The sequence below is a fragment of the Convolutriloba macropyga genome, chromosome 6 (assembly GCF_964194025.1).
Source record: "Convolutriloba macropyga chromosome 6, txConMacr16.3, whole genome shotgun sequence".
Lineage (NCBI taxonomy): Eukaryota > Metazoa > Xenacoelomorpha > Acoela > Convolutidae > Convolutriloba > Convolutriloba macropyga.
Genome location: NC_134473.1, coordinates 56,347,370 through 56,367,691, shown reverse-complemented (window position 1 = coordinate 56,367,691; position 20,322 = coordinate 56,347,370). Strand labels below are relative to the sequence as shown.

The 20,322-nt window shown below is 32.9% G+C and overlaps 1 protein-coding gene across 7 annotated transcripts in view; it reads right to left on the bottom strand.

The window, feature by feature from the left end:
* Window positions 1–18,182, bottom strand: part of LOC142341788 (acetylcholinesterase-like) — a 60,219-nt gene extending 42,037 nt beyond the window's left edge. Inside the window, exons 1-2 of one of the 7 annotated variants that reach the window (XM_075393020.1) lie at window positions 17,603–18,182; window positions 9,618–9,726 (exon numbers count right to left, since the gene is read on the bottom strand). In XM_075393020.1, coding sequence (XP_075249135.1) covers window positions 9,618–9,726; window positions 17,603–17,653 — 160 coding nt within the window. In that variant the 5' untranslated portion in view covers window positions 17,654–18,182. Of the gene's footprint in view, window positions 1–660; window positions 1,057–5,421; window positions 6,580–9,617; window positions 9,727–17,602 lie in introns of those variants that run through there. The other 6 variants (XM_075393018.1, XM_075393016.1, XM_075393013.1 and 3 more) reach the window with 6 other exon arrangements.
* Window positions 18,183–20,322: the final 2,140 nt, after the last annotated feature.

Sequence of the window (20,322 nt, the reverse complement as noted above, 5' to 3'; positions counted from 1 at the left end):
CTCTTCTATTTTTAATTATCTCTTCATTTGGTTGCCAATTAAATCAAAAATGCAGATGAGCTCGGGTCGGAACACAATGTGCAAACACACATTAACGAGCCTCCTTGTTTTCGTTAATAATTTAACTTGTTAAGTCACAAAAATCAAAATTGTGCGAAACTTTACTTTTTTCCGAAAAAGCAGTTGGATTCTAAGAATCCTTCCAGTCTTTTTTCGTACTACTTATTGCAAACTAACAGTTGACCTTGTCACAAATGACTTATTTTAGTATGGTGATCGATTGCTTGAATTTGGATTCAATAATATTATTGCTGAGAAAATTGGAAAAATACTTAACAATGTCTGAAATCAAGTTTTAAGAATTGATCACCAATAGATCTTGCTCTATATAATTTGGGATCGACATAAGAACTAAGTCAACGTCAAGACCCTGGATGAGGTCGTTGAAATATGATTCCACAAAACATCGTCGGTGGGATAAGTGGGAGGGGTGCTATTCCTGGTCGTTAAGTAGACGATCTCGCGTAAAAATTTTGTCCTGATTTTTTTATTCAAGAACCAAATTATAATCCGGTTCTTCGAATCACAAACCCAGTATTTCACAAAGATAACCGCGGTACTTCGATTCACACAAATCTTTATTTCGATGTAAAAATTTACGGAATCGTGTGCTTTGGAAGAACTGTCTGGGCCAGTAGGGGATTGGGGCTGCGGGGAAGAAACTGGCGTGAACAAACATCCCCTCGCGTGAACAAATGAAGAAGAGCCACCACCATAACCACTTCCAGCCCAACAACAATTTGGTAAAGAAAAGAACATGATGTTGTTGATGGTAAGCCCACAAGGTACGGAGCATTATTGCTCCCAAATAAGCAAAGTAAACAAACAACAATAAACAATTTGTTTATGTCTGCTTGTTGTGACTTCCAGCTATCTGAGATATTCTTTGTTAGTTGGTTGTTATTTGCTGTTGTCCTTGTTTGTTGTTGTTGACGGTGTTTTTTATCACATTATCCGTCTGGTATGGTTAATTCAATTACCGCAATCAACTGAAAACTAGCAGGATGTCCGAGTATTTAGTATTTGTTACCTTATCAGGAAATAAAAAATATGTTTTTATATCTAAAAATAGATCATAGCATGTATTCAATGCGCACATATTTACTCTCCAGAACTATTGAGGATACATTTGAAGTACAGTATAAGAAAGTTTCAACACTGAGATTGATTTATATTTTATAGATAAATTACATTTTATGTTTTTAAAAATGAATGACGTAAAGGTACATGTCGCATGAATTAAGCTTTGATTTGCCGAAACCTGAGCTTTCTTTAAGCTGTCTCTTATCTTCAACGCTGATAGTCTTTGATCGACTTAACGCTTCTAAATTTCCAGAAATTAAGTTGAAAAAGTACACAATCAGAGCTATTATTATGACTTTTTCCAAATATTGAATAACTTGATGCATTTGCTTAACCGATTGAAACTGGAGAACTGCAATGTAGTACAAATTCCAATATCATGTTAAGACTCTGGCACCACACACAACTCTATGCTCCATAAAGAAATACGATTTAAAAAATAAAATTAATTGTTTTAAGCAAAACGCATTAAATGTCTTAGATGTCAGAGTATTTAAAAATCTTCTCAGACAAACATTTCAGTAGTAGCCCGTTGAAGCAAATTGGCACCTAGTTTTCTGAACAATTGTAAAAACTTTTATATGTTTAACTAAAAATCATTGAGGACAATATTGTAATCAATTTTCCGATTTAAAATTTGCTGATTTAAACTTTGTGACTTAAAGTTTTAGAGTATGGTATGACAAATGTTTTAAGTCAAAATTTTCTGTGAAAGGGAAGAAAATTTAAGAAAAGTTTTGTAACAAGTCATCTTAAGCGCTTAATTTTAGTTTTCAACAGTTCCAAAAAAGACCTGTCTACAAAAGTTCTTAAAAAATTAAAGTTTTGAAGAAACTGATGAATCGATTCTGCAACGTGTGTCAAAATTGAATTAGTCATAAGTATTTAGCGTCTCCTTCTTTGCATTTAAGATAGACTTTTTAAAATAAAAATTTAAATTACAATGAGTGAAAAAAAATGATAAAACTGAACAAGGCGGCTCGTTAATGTGCGTTCGCACATGATGTTCCGACCCGAGCTCATCTACATTTTTGACTTAATTGTCAACCAAATGAAGAGATAACAAAAATAGATGTTTGAATTTAAAAAAAAATGCTACATTTTAACTTAATTAAACAAACTAAATTCTGCCTCGATGAAATAGCAATCATAGGTTTCATTCATGTGACATCAATAACTCATCACAATAAGTCTTATGGCAAAGAAAAATACATCAAAACCGCGAAATTTTTGAGAAAACCCATAGTATCAAAGTCAAAAAATTCTACAGCTTTCAACGGAAGGCATTTAATACGCTAAATTATGCCCAGATGATGTGACAATTAGGATGCTTGTCATTCAAAATTTATCAATAAGACATTACAACAAGTCATTGACTATGAAAACATCAACAAAAACAAGCAAAATCCAAAAGTTCGGTAGAAAATTGAGAGAAAAAAGTGTCGAAGCTATTTAAACCATAAGCTTTTTTCTCCGAAAACTTTTTCAACGATCCATTGAACGTCTTCACTAAGCCAATGGGAGCTAACAATATTAGGATAATGTAATACGATTTCAAAGGAACCAAAATTACTAAAAAAAATCCAAAAATTTTAAAAATCATGAAAACTCGTGCACCGAAGTCAAAAAAACCAATAGTTAGAAGACAAAACCGCTAAATAGATAAATTGTTGCTGATGTAGAAAAAAGCGGTTCTGTCATTACCGAGATTGACTTACAATCCAGGAAAATAAGCTTAAGATTGATTTATGTTCAAAAAAAATAAAAAAATATTTTTAAAGTCTTAACAGCCAAACTCTAAAAGCTTAAACAGCCATAAACTCAAAAGCTTTCATAGGAATTCAATGAATACGCTCAGCTACGCCACGATGTGGATACAGGGATATTAATGATGCCTAGGTAATCAATAAGACATCACAATATGTCTTATGACTATGAAAAAAAAACAACCAATACAGGCAAAAACCAAAATTTCTTTAGAAAAATGGGAGAAGAAAGTGTTGAAGCCATTTAAACCATATTTTTGTCAGAAAGTTTTATCTATGACCCTTTAGACGTCTTCACTAAAGGAAGATGTAGCCATCAATATTAGGATGACGTGATAAGATTTCAAAATGAACCAATAAAACAAAATGTCCAAAAAAATTTTTAAAAAAATTTGAAATCTTGTGGCTTTGAAGACGTATAACCAATAGTTATTTGATAAAGCCGCCAATGAGATTAACTTATGTTGCAGTGGTATGAAGGAGTTCAATCCTGTTTTACTGAGACGAACTTACGGTTCACAAAAATAAGTTTGTGATTTAGTAATTTTAAAAAACTTTCGAAAATTTATTTTCAAAGTCTTAACAGCCATTAGCTGTCCACTCACAGCACTAGATAGGTTCACTTAATGCTCATTAGCAAATCAATTGAACCTTTAGTCAGCAAGTTTATGCCATAGGATTATAAAACTATAGTAAAACCTCAAAAAATGAATCAAAGAATAAATCAAAAACATGAGCAATCCCTTCGAAACAAATTTTTTGTTCATTGGGCTTCATTTGATCGTAAAAGAGGTTTGTAATTAACGGAACTTTGATATTAAAAGTGTCTAGTAGTCTCTAGGTGACTTGAAAAAACAAAAAAATTGCAAAATTTTTTTTTAAAAAAAGAGCTCCCAAACCTAATTCGAATTTTTTATATATATTAAACTTCTCTCTAAGACTAGAACTAGTGTTTAATATCTCCTTTCGTCTATTAAAAACCTAAAGTTGATTTACTTTTTGGCGTGAAATCTAGTTTTGAATTAAATTTTTCGTAGAAAAAACGTTAATTCGAACGAAAATTACGGTAAAAGTGAACAAAAGTGAACCAAATATCCAGTGTTCACATGAAACTTTAAACCTCGATAACTCCTCGAAAAAAAAAACGAAATTCAAAAAAATCTTTTTAATTTCGAATTCTACGCTGGACGACCTTTTTAATGATACCACGCACATTTCTCTACGATGAATATATCGGTCGGCCAAAATTCACGGAACAAAAAAAACCCATTTGAGTATATAGTTCCTCCCCCCCCCCTCACAAGTGGGGTCGGAACAATTATATTGGTGGCAAAACTACAAACAAATGTTTAGATACTGTTATGATGTCTGCAGCATAACCGCCTGAACGTATTCTTCCAAAAAGCATAAATTTTTCTCATTTCCGGCTTTTGTGAGCGCTTTTGCGGACAAAAGTGACAATACCTTGTCATATTTTCTTATATTACGTCAGTACTTAGGACCGTGAAGAATTGATAAGTTAACCGGGGACAATGGTGATGAGAAAGGCAAGAAATTTTTCATTTACTTTCACGATAAGTCATTAATTTTTCAATATATTTTTCAATATATTTTTCTTCAATATGATTCTTCAATATATTTTTCAAATAGTTTAAAACGTTAGTGATCAATTTGATCTAGTATGTACTTGTAAATCGAATCAGAGATTTGATTTTTTAAAGGCCATGATCTGGGTTGGAGGTGGTCTTCCTAATGCTTAAATAGTGTTGCCAGGTACTTTTATACAATTAATCATCAATTAAGTTTTCTTTAGTTTCTGTGCAATTTACTCATTGTTAACCAATATTAAAAACTAGATACCTTCACTACCAAAACATAATTAAAGTGGCCAACAGCGAAAGCGAGCGTGGATGAAAGTGATGGACTGTTGTCAGTAAATTTGTCAATTGTACAAAACTAGGCATGGATAATAATAATGACGAGTGTCTGCAATTTCGGAACGAAACTTTTTTTTACTTTCACGGTAAACCACATACACGCTTGTAATTTATATCCTAAATCATGAGTCGTAAAAAATACTGATATCAATGAATAAATTTACTCGTTTAAATGCATCTCTTACACCCTAATATCTGATTTATGAGTCATGTTAAAAACCAGATAGCTTCTAGGGAGAAATTTGAGAAATTTATGTCAATTGAAATGAAATAAATTTAAAAATTCTAAAACAAGGCCTTCTATAAAATTTCAAGAAAATGGATCTTAAAGAATTCAAAATTTTTTCTAATAATGTTATGTATGTTGCTTTTAGTTTTGCTCATTTATAAAACTAAATTAGAGAAAAACTATTCAAAAATTTTTTCTATGAACAATTTTGTTAGATGCCCATGGCAGACCTAAGGCGAAAGAATAATAAACAAAGTTTGTCCATTTAGATTTTGCTAACGAAATGTGAATTTGGAAAAAATGCAACTCAAAAATAATGCTAATATTCTAAATGCCGATTTCGTACAACCTGCTTTTGAAAAATACCAACTAGCTTGTCTCTAATTAACTCTCAGTAATAATTTGAAATGTCACTGAACGAATTAGCAATAAATGTCAAATGACGTCAGAGAAACTTCAGTAAGAGAACAGAGGTCAAACAAGGTGTGAAAACAGTATGAAGAGATCCGTTTAAAATGACACAATACCAGGGTTTTAAATGAAGTATCATTATCAAGTCTAAGGAATCCCTGTGGCGTTAAAGGAAGTTCGAATTCTCTCCTCAGGAACCGAATCTTGGGCGTAAATCCGTCCGCGTAGGTGTAAAATATAACTTAGACCACTATGATAGCAACCTCTTAATAAATTAAGATGTTTAAGCAATTTACAATGTTCGATTAAATTGCGCAAAAATTTGATAATTTGTTCGTTAAATTGATTATTGTAGTTTGTCTTACAATAAATACAGTTTTGTTTTTGTTTTGAAGGATAGCCTAATTGACGCGAATATTGAACGGATCCAAATAAGGAAATAATGCAGAAATCTGTAAAATATGTTTAGATTTTTCAAATTGTGGAGAACGTGAATTGAGCTTGAAATTATGCTTCTTGACAGGAACAAATTGAATTATCCAATTAGTCTTCAACCCGATTAATGATTTGTTGTGACTTGATTTTTTGGTGCAAATGTTTTTATATTAATGGATGTCTCGAAATTTCCTGGTCGCGATTTGAAAATACTATGGAAAAGATTTAGCGATCAAAGCCGCGGGGAGTTTTGGAGATTTAATGTTTGGATGTTTAAAAGGGGGACTGTGTGTATATATACTGTTAAATCAATGGGATAATCTATTTTAGGACGGCTGTGCCCGGCTAAATAATCCTCTTGTCTTTGGCCTTACAGCCCTCAATGTTGTTCCTCCAACGTAATATATACACACAGGTAAAGATGCCGGGCGGGCGGCTTTGTATCAAATCATTTAATTGTACGTTATCGGCGCCCTAATTTTCTGTCGGTCTCCAAAAAGAAAGATAAAGAGCTCTGCTTTGTAAAAACCAGGGGAAGGAATTTGGTGAATAAAACCACGCATCAGATAACAATCTGACAGGTTAAAACGTTGACGTCATTTTGGTTTTTGTCATTGGAGGAGAAACTTAGCTCGCTTATCGTTTTTTATCTCACATTTTTATGTGTCCGCCGGCTTTCGAATAGATTGGATCGCTTTATTGCCTTGTATGAGAGCTAATTACGTAATTCTCAAAGGGGACTTCAATCAGAGCTCCGATCAAAAGATAAAGTTAAAAAGGCGGTCCCAAAGTGCTTGCTTGTCATGAGATAATGTTTATTATTAGCCGGATTACTCTGCGATTAATCTGCTCAAAAACTGCTATAAAAATTGGCAACCTATAAATAGAGTTGCCAGAACAGCTTTTGCGTCAAGCAAACCTTTTTTGGCTTCTAGGGAGAAAAAAATATTTCGAGAAATTGAAGTCTCGTTTTTTACTTAACCCGTTGAAATGTTTATATTTAAATTGAGCTCTACGGTAATTGCTTTTTAATTAGGAGCTTAGTTTCACATAGGTATTTTTTTTTAAAAAAAACTATTATTTTTGTCAATAATCAATTGCATTCTTGTTCAGAGGACAAATGACCAAACAAATGTCTACGATCAAATGGTAAGGAAACAAAAAAAAACTTAACTCATCTTCACTTGAACTTTGAAAACAACCAAACTAAAAATGTGTTTGCACATCTCTTCAATGGAAACCAATTGAAAGATTATGTAAAACCACGATTGATCATTTCATACTAAATAAATTTCAGATAATTTTAACTGAAAAAAACACCTTAACTTCACTCAAACGTTCAGGTAGTTTTTGCCTTACCTAAACTTGCCTTAATTTACTTCAACTTTACCGGAATAATACCCGAATAATTAAGGAGACACAATCTGAACTTTTATTAAACATACCTAAAAAATACCTGCAAAACACAACTGAACAGTTACGGTAAAATTACCTAAAATTACCTGAAAAAGTTGCAAATTTACCTAAAAAAAACCTGAAACGATAGTTGAAAATCAACTTAAAATACCTTAATTTTGCCCTGAACACTTATGTAAATAATAATTGTTTAGGTAAGTTTTCTATAAAAATGAAGATGATTTTATATGGTGTTTTTAAGGTAAGTTAATTTTTGTTCAGGTGAAAGATCGGTTGGTGCCCCCTTATTTTTTCAGGTAAATTTCAAGTAAAAATTATTGAATTTTAGGTGTATTTAGCGTGCGTTAAATGACTTAGGGTTAAGTCAGGCAAGGCAAAACTAACTGAGATAAGTTTTACTGTAGCGTTTGCTCGTATTTTGATCGGGTAGTAGACATTAACAATAAAACTATTCGGCAAAAAAATAGGAACTTTCGTTTCGTTTTCAGTGGTCAAAGAAAAAGTTTTTTGGTGGAAAGGTCCAATTATGTAGATTTACCGGTTTCAGAAACACTTCCATCACTGAACTAAATAACGAGAGCTAACATTGTTGAAAGAACGACGACTTAATCAATATCTATATTTTACTCTATATTTTAAAATTTTCACGACAATTTCTTCAAATCTGAAGCCAGTCCTCTTCAATAAAAAAAAAACAATCAACAACCCTGCAAGCTAACATAGTTCTTTGTTTATGACTTTTCGAGACCGCACCCAAAAAACGCTCCTCAAAACACGCAACAGAAATTGATCAATTAAAACTCAAAATCGTCTAGCAGCTAGGTTACCAACGCTGTCTTCCATTACTTCTCTTAAGAATCTGCAATTAACAGTCCAATATAAAAAGCTTACTATCTTTGGCGACAAAACACCCAGAAAAGTGTTACAATCAACTCTTTTAACAAAATTGCTGGGTGGCACGGAATTATTCTTATTACAAATTTTGCGTCAGATTTCTTCAAAAAAATTGAACATTTTCTGCAAAGTTCTCGGAAGACTAGCAGCAACACAAGGTAGAACAAAATTATACATTTACGTAAAAAGTTCCCCTAAACAGTTGGAGGCGCGGAATAATTAGCTCAAATAAAGATTAAAAATGTTTAGTATCGAAAATGTGACAACACTGTTTGTTTAATACATACTTTTTTCTAACACATACGCAAACCGCAATGTTTCAACAAGTACCCAAGTGAAAAGTATTCCCCCAAATCAGTGCAAAAATCTGGACTTTTAAATATTTAGGAAACTTTGAAAACCTTTGAGTCAGCAAGTAAATCATCACCTGATCAAACTATAATTTAATAACCCAAATATCAGACACTCCTATAAACACAGATAACAATTTATGAGTCAAACCTGCAACACTGCAACAATAATGTCCTCAGAATAAAAATCTTGTTTTTTGTTTCAAGTGAGAATGCAATAATTTTTATTTCAAATAAACTGATGATGATATTAGAAATTAAATTGATGCAAAAAATGTAAAAATCATTGGCTAGACAGAATTTGAAACTTTTCATTTTTACATTGAAAAAAAGACTTCATCAAGAAAAATTTTTAAGAAAACTGTCAAATTAAAACAACCCTTCCAAAACTTTGGTATAATTTTGTGTTAATAACACCAAAAAATGCTTAAAATAACCTATTTTTATGTAATCAAAGTTTTAAAAATGATTTTGTATTGGAAGAAAATGTCGTTTCTTATTTGATAAAGTCATTTTATTTCTGCAAATTTGAATCATCGCAATATATTTGTTCCCCAAAAATTGAAAAAGACATCTCCAAAATGAACTTAAAGACAGTTTTTGGTAAATAATAAGATGAATTTAAGCGCGAAAAAAGAAAAGAAGTTCATAATGCAAAAAATGTGACTTTTTCAGCTTTGAGGTTCTTAAGCGGAAACGTTTTGAATTTACCGTAGAACCTATAGATAATTTGAACTTCAAAATGTCTTCAAATGAATTCAAATAAAATAGATGAAAGCCAATGACGCTTTCTTACCGCGTGACAAATTATCCAAAAACGTAATCCGAATTCAATTGGACAATTTTATCATAGTTCATCTGATCGGAATCAGCCTACAGGATGTCTATTTCCCTCAATAGCTACTAATGAAAATGTGGGGTGGGGGCTCTTGGCTCCAGTCCTAGTAATCTGGTGAGGAGGTATTTCTAAGTAGTCAAAGTATTGGGGGTGCTACATTGGGAGCAAGACCTGGGAAAGTATAAATCATGTTCCTACTTGGGTCGTGGTATCCGATGACAGTCCAGTTTAGAGGGTCAAAGTAGTCCTGTTCAATCACTTCTCTCTCTGGGTCGTAGTCTTGCTGGGGGAACATTCCGAAGCACGCCTGAAAAAGCTCTAAAATTTGGACCAGTTTCTAAAGTTTTAAGGTGACTATGAAGATGCAATTATCTAGCCGAGTGGTAGGACATACAAACCCCAAAATGGAGTAAAAAATAATAAAAAATTTTTTTACATCCTCAGTTCTCAGCTTATTAGCTGTGGAAATGCTTTCATTTTATGAATGAAAAGATAAGAGCAAAATCGTATTTTTAAACTTGATTACACAGTCGAAATTTTTCATCCCCTATTACTTTCTCAATAAGAGGTGGATTAAAGACACCTGTTCGAACCGTGTAAGTAGAGGTCTAAACCTGAGCCCGAGTATGATTTAGACTTTTAAAAACCTACTCGAGCTCAATATACACATGCTACACATCTAGCTTATCTGGTAACCTTCAGCCAAGACTACCCACAGGCAAACCCGACGAACAAGTTTTTTAATCATAAATTTATTATAAAGCTTTAAATTCATCAAATGTAGGATCAAATGTTTATTATGGTGGAAATAACAGTATAATGCACTGAAGAGAAGACTTGTTAATAATAATAATAATAAATTGTTTTAAAGTAAGTTAGCACTGCTGTACAAACCAGACAGCACAGAACCGCCATTTACTTAATAGATCATCAAAAGGTTTGATGGTCCTATTCACTTGATTCCGGTAGCAGTACTAAGAATCTTTTAAAAAAAAAACAGATTGGCTCAACGTGTAAGTGACTAAAACAATGGTCAGCTTAATACATTGATGAAGTTATTTGTCCGTTACTGCTATTGTATTGTCTCTAAAACTATACTGACAACGTTTCAATTCGTTTTAACTAGAAATTTGCAATTCTGAACAAATAGCCCTTAATTTCAAGATAAAGTCCAATATGTTTCTTATTCTTACTCCTAGTTGTTTAGGGATACATCCATTAACCATGTTTGTGCTTTCTAACTGCCGGTTTAATCTCCTTTTGACCTAATTGGCTCAAATTTGTTTTCTCAAACCAGATGTTTTAGATTACTTATTTTGAATTCCGATCTAAGTATCTCTGTTAATTTAAATAAAATTCAAAAATCATCGAATGGACTGTATAAATTTCTTTTTGCATTGTTGACTCCGTTTTTCTTTTGTCAAAGATGATTAGAGCAATTTTTTATGTTTGCTTCCGGTGGGTGAAGTGTTGGCTTGCTATTGCCTCAATAGACTAAAAAACCAAAACTTTTGTTTATACATAAAATCTATAGCCTAAAAGAAACTATGAAGTTGCTAGAATTAATCTCAATTTATGAAACAAACCCAAAATTTTTAGCAGTTTTAGCAATTTTAACATACACTATTTGGTTAAGAAATATGTTATTCAGTCCGTCAATATAAGTGCAATAAATATTGTTCAAAATTTTAATGACTAGTGACTTTTTTGTGGTTCCTTTGCTTGAGAAAAAAACCAGCATTTTTAGATTTTATGTGTTCATTTTTATCAAAGGTCAATTTTTGTATTTGTTAGTTGTGAAAAAAACCTTTCCGATAGTTGTGAAGAAGCTGCTTTCGCTTTCAGTCTGTTTTTTTGATAAATTTTAAAGCTTTTTTTCCTATATTTCCGCAGAAATCTTTTGTACCGAAAAAGCTGCTAGAAATGTTTTTCGCGTTTTTGTGCAATATATTGTTTCGTTTTGTTTTGTTTACTCTGATTTTGTTTTGCAGCTTATTCCTATTTTTGTAGAAATTTTTCTTCTAAAATAAATGTAATGCAACCACTGTTTTTCGCTTCTAAATTCTTTATAATGTGTTCAACCGAGTTTGACTGCTTCGATCTTTTTCATTGGAATAAAACTTGTTAAATGATCCAATGATTGATATTTTTCAATTTTTTGAATAAAGGACCACAGTTTATGGCGTAAAATTATGACATAATATTGCCCTATTTTTTTTGTTTTGAAAATCAATTTTTTTCTAAACTAAGTGGATTTCAAGAACGGAGCAATCTCTCTTATAAATTTGTTATTCAGAGGCTTTGTTTCTTCGACGTAATCAGAGGTCTTAGTTAGGACAGTATAGTGATAACTTACTGTCGAATTGATTATTTCTGTTTGTACTAAATTCTGGCAGCAACTACGCTAATAAAAATTTTCGACTCTGCTGTTTCTATTGTATAACCAACAATTGACAGATTGGTTGAGTTGTAAGAGCTGCAGATCTCTTTTTTGGATTTCGTTAGCTGGATGTTGTTGTTACTATGGTCAATAATAACCGCCGGAAACGTAGTACAATTGGTTGTGTTCCGGAATTAGTTCGTCAACGAAATTTTGAAAAAATTTCTAGTGTTTCACTCTTATTTGTATTTGGTCTGATAAAGACCACTGTTAGAAAACATAATTGCCCATTATGGTGTTGTTTTTCAAACTTAAAAGCTGAATATCGGTAAAGCTACTATTTGGTAGCCATCAGGGAGAATGCTCTTTGAGTTATCGAACACATAGGCAATGATTGACGACAAGTTTCATCAGCACATCAAAATCACTTCATTTTTTGCAAATCGATCTGAGGTTTTGCTTGATGGATTTTTGTACTTCTTTGGAAATTTTATTCTTGCATGCAAAACCCATTTTTCGTTTTCAGCATAATTTCAAGGGCATTTATTGAAAATCCTTGACTCCTTGACTCACATAGTAAAACAATACAATCATCTATTCAGCACCATCTGCAGATATCGCGACTCAATTGATGCCATTGTTATTTTTTTTATTTAGAATCTTTATAACTCAATACTTTTCCTCTTTCTATTCCTATTGCAACCAAAAATTTCTATTATACTTTGTAGGTAAAGAAAAAATATTAACATATGTTATTTATTTTTCTCGTGTTCCTACTTTGCTGCAAAAATCGGGAGCAAAATTGGACAATAAAACTTTTCTAAAAATTAAAAAAAATTAGAGAAAATATATGCCTACGTTTTCTTGCAACCTTTCTTGCAGCAAATATTGCCAACAAAAGAAACTAATGGAACCTTCAAAGAAAGTGAGAGTCGTTTGTTTTTGGTTCCGCAACTAAGTGCGGTTAATTTGAACTTTACTGCGAAATATTATATAGTAATCAGAACAAAAAGTGTCAGTTCCTACAGCGTACAAAATAACACCAGGAGTTATGTATTATTTCAACTTCTCGATCAAGATCGCTGTCCCGTGTACAGAATTTCTGATGTTTTAAGGTGGTTGACGTGGTTGAATGCTCTAAATAGTGTTTGGTTTTGCAGATTCTTAACAATTACTGACACTGCACTTTTTTTGAAGTGATCATTCTTTTTTTCTGTTGTTGATTTCTGCTGAAAGTTCAGTCGTTACTTGATGTATATATTATGGTTATCTAGTGGGCTCTTGATTTCTGTCAGCTTAGCATCCGTAGCACAGTCCTTGCTTCAGAATCAATCATTAGCTCTCACCATGTCTTGTTTTTTCAACCTATTTTTGTAAGATTCAAGAGTTTTCTGGTTCTTTTTTTTCGTTCGTGTCAACTATTCCAGATAATACTTCCGATACTTCATCAACTTTTTAGTCAAAACAGTATTACCACTCAAACCTGCAGCAGTACTCAAAAATTCGCGGGAAGATTATCGCTTCATCATCCATGCTGTTGCTTTTCGTCCTCAATAAATGATATATGCTCTTAAATTGTAAATCAAAAGGTAAGTGCTCGAGAAAAAACTAATTTACTCAAACTTCAATTCATTAAAATTATGCATTCAATGTGTCCAACGGTTTTTATTTAAAACATCAGCAGGATTTACAGTAGGATGGATATAAATTGTCCTTCATTGAAGCTCACTTCCTCGGAATACTAAACAATCCAGCACTGTTTGTTTTCTGATTTTGCAATGTTTTTTAGAGCTTCAACGGATATGACGCAATCTTTAGCGTGTTTTTTATCTGTAGCGTGCATGAAAGAACTGGGAATGAATCGACTGTTCGGTGCTCACTTAGCTGTTTAAAAAACTAAATAATGAGCACTGAAATTGAGCACAACTTTCTTCCCTTTTATTCTGACAAAATTCAACTCAAATTCTTTTTTGTGGAATGACCAAAAGTCTTTATGGCTTTTCGGGAAAAAAATTTTTATGAAACTTCTGCTGTTTTGAAGTTCACTTACAGTTTACTCCATTGTTCAGGAAGCCACATTTTTATAATAGGACGCCACAAGTTTTTGCACATCTGGTTTGAAAAGTTCAGTATGAGAGACCGATCTCAAAAAATATGAGAATTAAATGGAAAGAAAAACAATTGTACATTTTACTCATCAAAGATTTTCGAAACCTGAATTATGTGTGGAAATTAATTTGTTTACTTGATCAATATTCAACTTTGTCAGCTCATCCGCTCAACTTTTTTTCTCATTTCACTGATTTCTAGGACATCAGTTACTTTTTCTTGTAAGAAGTATAGTAGTATGTTTCATGAAATTTTTGCTTTTCATCAAGAAAAAAGCTTCTCACAAAACTGTTCTCAACAAAGTTTTCGAAAAATTTTGCAAAAAATTAACCAAAATCGTTTAAACAGTGTTGGTTCAATAAAAGAAAAATTTTTGCTTTATCTGAGCTGCTTTCAAGGAGAAAAAGGAGTTAGTTATTTTAATTACATCAAAATCAAAACTACAAGACTATATGATGACAACCATGAAACTCTTTTTTCTCTACATTTCTACATTTTGTAATCTCTGTCAATCTATTTTGTTGCCGACGTCACAGGAAAGACTTTCACATAGAATTACAATTTACGGATTTACGTTATGGACGTTTTCTAAGAAGAAAAACCATATTGTGTTGTTGGGCTTTTAGCAAATGTGACCAGAAAATATAAAGTTTTGGCACCGAAACGTTATCTGTTAATGTTTACTGCCCAGAATGGGGGGAGGGAACCTGCATTTTTATAATCATAAAGTAAAAGGTCAGCACTGATGTATTTAGTAAATCTCTGTTTAAATTTTGTAAAACTTAGTTTAACTTAGTAAAGCTTAGTTTGAAAGCATAAAAGAGAGGCTTCAAGAGAAGTTTGCCGTAAAGATGCTACTTGCTGGCAAGAACTGAAATCGTCTTTAGCTTGAAACAGAAGTCTTAACATCTCTTTTACAGTATTCCCGATTTTTATCAAGTCTTTGCTCAACAAGGTTTCTTCCCAATGTCGCAAAAACGAAGTAAAATATCTTTCTATGAGAAGTAAAATATCTCTAATGTACGTAAATAAGTTGATCATCTGTTAATTTGAAACACCTTGGATGACTGATATATGCCAAACTGAAATTTTAGATAGTTCTTTGAATGCTTGAATTTTTTAGAAAGACAGCTATGATGCAGAAAATAATGTTAAAGATGTCAGTTGCGTTATAACATTTCTCCGAAGGTATTCATTTGAAGAACAAAGTTGAAGGCTGAGGAACTAAAGTAAATTATTTTTGGTGTTTGATTTACAAGACCATCTCAAAAAATTCGTGCAGAAAAAGATTCACAAATTATCACAAAATATCTGGCAAATATTCTTAGAACTTTATTGTTACAAAATTGAATTCAGAATTTACAGAAAAAAGGTAACAAACTCATAAACAACGTGACAAGAAGTTGTCGACAGATACAAAGCACACTTTTTATCAGTAATTGTTGATGACAACTCTGATATTATTAGGTCCAATATCAATCTGAAATAAAAATTTTTTGAGCTTATATTTAGAAGGGAAAAAATCTGCCTGACGGTTGCCATTTGAATTGAGCTATAGCTTCTTTTTGACAGGTCATTAATTGCTCTCAAGCAAAATTTGTATCAAATTTATTAGTCATTTGGTCTTTTGTATGTGGTTTTTCGCGTGACCAAGTTTTTCTCTGACCCTTTTAAATTTTCGTACTCAGAAACGGAATAAACTGGTGAAGCCCGAAGGGCATTAAGCGGCTGACCAAATCTCTGATGGCTCTGCTTTTTTACTAATCTCTAAGTATGCGATTCACTTCAACTTCTTTGTGGAGACAATTGAATAATGTGAAGGCCGGTTCTTAACCTCCAATGTATGATAACATCTTGACCGACGCTAGTTGGTTATATTTCTGTTTTCAGGAAAAACTACCAATTAGAAACTCGTCTGCTATCTCTTACCAATCTAGTTTTTGCGGGTTTTCTTCCTTAAGCCTCAAAATCAAATGGAGTTTCAGCAAAGGTTTCTTCGAAGGTCACAATAACCTTGATATTATCAGTTCATTATTACCTAGTAAAAGTATCACTTGTAACGCTTGAACAATTGCATTTTTGCTTTTGGCATCGTTGACTAAAATAAAGGGAAAAAATAGTACCTTTTATAAATGTTGTCCCAATTCTTGACCACTGAAAATTTGTTCAATCTTAATTTTCATAGGTTTCATGGTTATCATTTTCATTTCGGAAATTAAAATCAGAGCTTTCAATAGATTTTAAAATTCGTAGGAATATGTATTTTAACAGAAATTTGATTGAAAGATGTTGAGTTGTGTTCTACCGAATATGAGTCGTTAGGATGAAAGGAATCCAGAAGGTTAAAGAAACAAAAAACTCTCTGAATTACAATTGCTTGCAAATTTGTTAAATTGTGGTAAACGAATACCTGTTCATTGTCCATCGTGTTTTGTGCTATTAGCTTTTAAAATAAAATATACACAATTTAATTGTTTAAAGAAGCAGAATGTGTCTGGCCTAAAAAGTGTAGACTTGTCAGAAAATGCTTAAAGCACATATCTACGCCACTCGCAATCAGTTGGTTGGAACTCAATTTAATTTGACTTGACTATGTTGTAGATTTTTTTCATTTTGAAAAACTGTTTTGAACACTGGAGAACATTGGATGGTGGTCGTCATTATCCAAATGATCTGCAGTATTTAAAATAGTTTTTCGTATTTAAGAAATGTATCCCAACCTAAAACTAGATCCGGTAATAAAGTGTTGCAAATGATAATTATAAGAGGACCAAGTCTAAGGGGATGGACAAAAAAATTTATCAAAGAGTTAGTCAATAAGGACTAATTATAGCAGGCAAGTAATCTGCATAGCCAGTACAATAGAAACGCCCTTCAGTGTTAAAAAGGCCACTCGCAAGTTAACTGGAGTCATTAGCAAGAAGACAATTAAAAAATGTGGATGCTCTCTATCATAATGTAACTTCTTCAAGTTTTCATAAACTTTAGGCTTTTTACTTTGAGTCCTGGCTTCGAGTTGTACTTTTGACAACACCTCTCAATGAATTAAGATCAGATTTCATTTCGATTTTAATTTCAACTCCGTTTGCCAAAACTTAGATAAGAATTAGGCAAAGCCACGTTAGAAACTGGGGGAATCCAAACAAAAAACAACCGTGATCAGAACCAAAACCATTCACGATCAGCCGCTTGGCACACTTTGACCGTTGACAAAAGCCCACTTCGTGATGACCCCCCCCCCCCCATGTAATAGATAGTCTTCTCATCAGAAACGAGAACCTCTCTTTGACTGAGTACGCGTGTTTTTATTTTTGGATATTGAGCAGTCTAAATTATTGAAATCAGTCATCAGTATGGGAATGAAAAATATACAAAAGCTGTCACAAAAAAAAACAATCATAACGCATCCAGGACAATATTAAAAAAAACATTTACTCAATGTGTTGAAGAAAACTTCAACATTTGAATATTATATTGTTTTCATATATTGTTAATCTTTTTTGATAATTATTGAAGAATCATTCGTTCCTTAAGGTCTTAAACGAGGTCTGACGGAAACCTTGGGTTCGCAGTCAATCTAGATTTTTATAAACAGCGGAGTTTATAAATCTTAATGATGAATTTTTAACCTATTACACTGTTGCCCTTGTTTTCCTTTATTAACTGAATTTGAAAAAGATATTTTTGTACTTACAAGAAATAAGGAAGAAAAACAGACACAAGTTTCCTTGAGTGATAAAGTCATCCTCTGTTCGAAACATAAAACAAATACTGATAATTCAAAGAAGATTAAAAGTATTACTCTAATACTTCAAAATTCGCCCTCTCTAATTAGGAAATGCGACGTAAATAAACGTCGTTTAATGTCATGCAAATTATTTTTCAGCTTGATATTTCATTTTTACAAATCACAACTTTTAATGAGGTAGGAATACGAATTAACAAAATCTTTTTTCTCAGAATTGATAGAAGTTAATGATTTTGCTACAAATGACGACATTTTTGACGAATTTCAATGACGACATTTTTCTGTCTTCTTTGAATCCACTTAACATTTTTGAAGGTACGCGCTAATGAACGTTAATGACAGTGAAAGGTAATTGGTTAGTTGTGGCGCGCGGGTGCGTGAACAAATAAGAATCTTTGTTTTGATTGTTTACAAAACGAATGTTTATTTGGATATGTATATGACTGCGCCTTTAATGGTCTTTTTGAAGAAGGCAATTCGGTTGTCAAAAGACAAATGCCAGGACAAAGATCGGAAATCAATCTTTGCGACGTCTTTAAACACTTTGAAGTGAAGTTATCGACTGTTCAGAGTTAATTATAACTGAACTAACTACCTTAGATATAAGTTGTTTGTTAGTTTAATAACTTGGGTGCGGCATGTTCGTTGTTATAATAACAAATGCCACTTAAAGGTGTGCTCAAAACAATCAAGATTTACTTCTCTTCAAACTGCGACGAATTAGCCCCAGGCTTCAACTCACAATAACCGCTACTTCTTGCCAAAGAAAAATATAGTCTGCTTCTCTTCTTTATTTTCTCTGTTTACTCTTCACATTTCACACCCTTCTTAATTTGTTTACAAAACGGGAGAGACTGTTTTAGGAGATCTAATAATGAATAACTCTTTTTCCACTACCCGTTCACGCCGCGTTTTGATTGATCTTTTAGCCAAAGTTTTCCCAGATAATACTAGCTCCTATTTAAATGAGGAATCATTTGTTCACATGGCCTTTACCCAACGCCAAAATACCCAATGGTAGGTGCCAAGATAATTAATTTCATAATACACACCTAACTCCCATTTTGATCTTTACCTTAAATATTCAAATTACAAACCCGGGTCGAGGTTTGGTGGTGAATTTTTGTAAGAAATGCGGTGAAATGCGGTGAAAAAAAAATAATTTTCACCGCGTATTTCTTACATCTTTTTGCGGTGAATGCGGTGAATCGCGGTGAATTATTTTTTTTCACCGCGTTCTGAGTATTCTTACAAAAAAGAATCGTTCCCACACGGGTTCGATCCTCTGACCTCGTGCATGCCTTCAGCTGCTTACTCCACTGCCCCAACTGTCACTTTCTACCTTGGCATTTCTCGTGAATTTAAATCAGATTGAGTAAACGTTGAACATAACAAACCCACAGACATACTTAAATCTCGGCCTGGGCTCAGATTGTATCATTGAAGTTGAAAACTAAATTACGAGTGTCTGGTGGGTAATTCGGCTTACTAGTGTCTGGTGGGTAACAAAGCAATTCGGCTTACTAGCGGGTTTTATCAAAGTTAAGCGGTTACTTTGGCCTATTGGGCATTTTGGCAATGGGTATTTTGTGCTGACACCAAAAGATATATCCTATATCAAGAATCTTTAAAAATTAGGTTTTATTTTGAGGATATCTGTTCACAATTTAAATAAACCCCTATAGAAGAAAAGCAGAGCACCAAGTGATACTTTTTGAAAAAAAACAATTGTGAAGAAGTCTACTGGTCGAATTGGGACGGTGATCTGACAAAACTTTAGCAAGACGTTTTACAATTTCTATAATGATTATGCATTTTTCTAAAGAGCTTTTTTGGTGCATTCGGGAGTCGAGATGTGTTGAAATCCAATTTTAATTAACATTTTTCTCAATCAAATAATTTTTTTCTCATATACTTAGGACTGTTATCGCGCTGGATTCTTGTAGCACTCCTAGCAGCCCCAGCCATCATACTCTCGCCTCTTTTAGCAGATTAGCTACATTTGCAAAAGTATGACAGCCCCACTCAAAATTTTGTCAAAAAAGTGTAAGAAGTAAGTATTTTACCGTTATTTTTTTAGGACAAAACGGCCAAGAGCCATTTTGCGTTTCGAACGGTATGACTTTTTATACAGTGAGCCACGATAATTTTTGACTGATTTAGTTTTGAATTCGACAGCATTCAGTTTTAACCAAGCGGTTTTTTGTTAATGTGTTCCAGAAAAAAAATAGAAGGTGAGAATCTAACAGAAGAGCTGTTTTGTCTATCTGGTAAAAAAAGATATTCTGTAGTATTACGAGAGTCGCTACAAATGAACGGATAATTAATCCCGCATTAGAGCAAACGTTTTTAGGCGTTAATTAACCATTCTTTCGCTGCGCACTAAACAAATTAACGCTTGTTAAGACTACCAGTACACAAGTATTTAAACTACTTAGTTCGACTTATTTAAATTAAGACAACTTTAGGCCTGGATCCCCTCGCTTAAAACCAGGATAGAAAATGTACGTTGTTAAGCGTAGGCGGCCTGTATAACCACACTTTCTTTTGATTTAAATTACTTCTGCTTTTGACAGTTGCAATGCAGATCTCTTCCCCCAAGTTCAATAAAGAGGAAGCAGATTATTTCACGGGAAAAGACAAGAGATGCTCATACACAGCCCCCA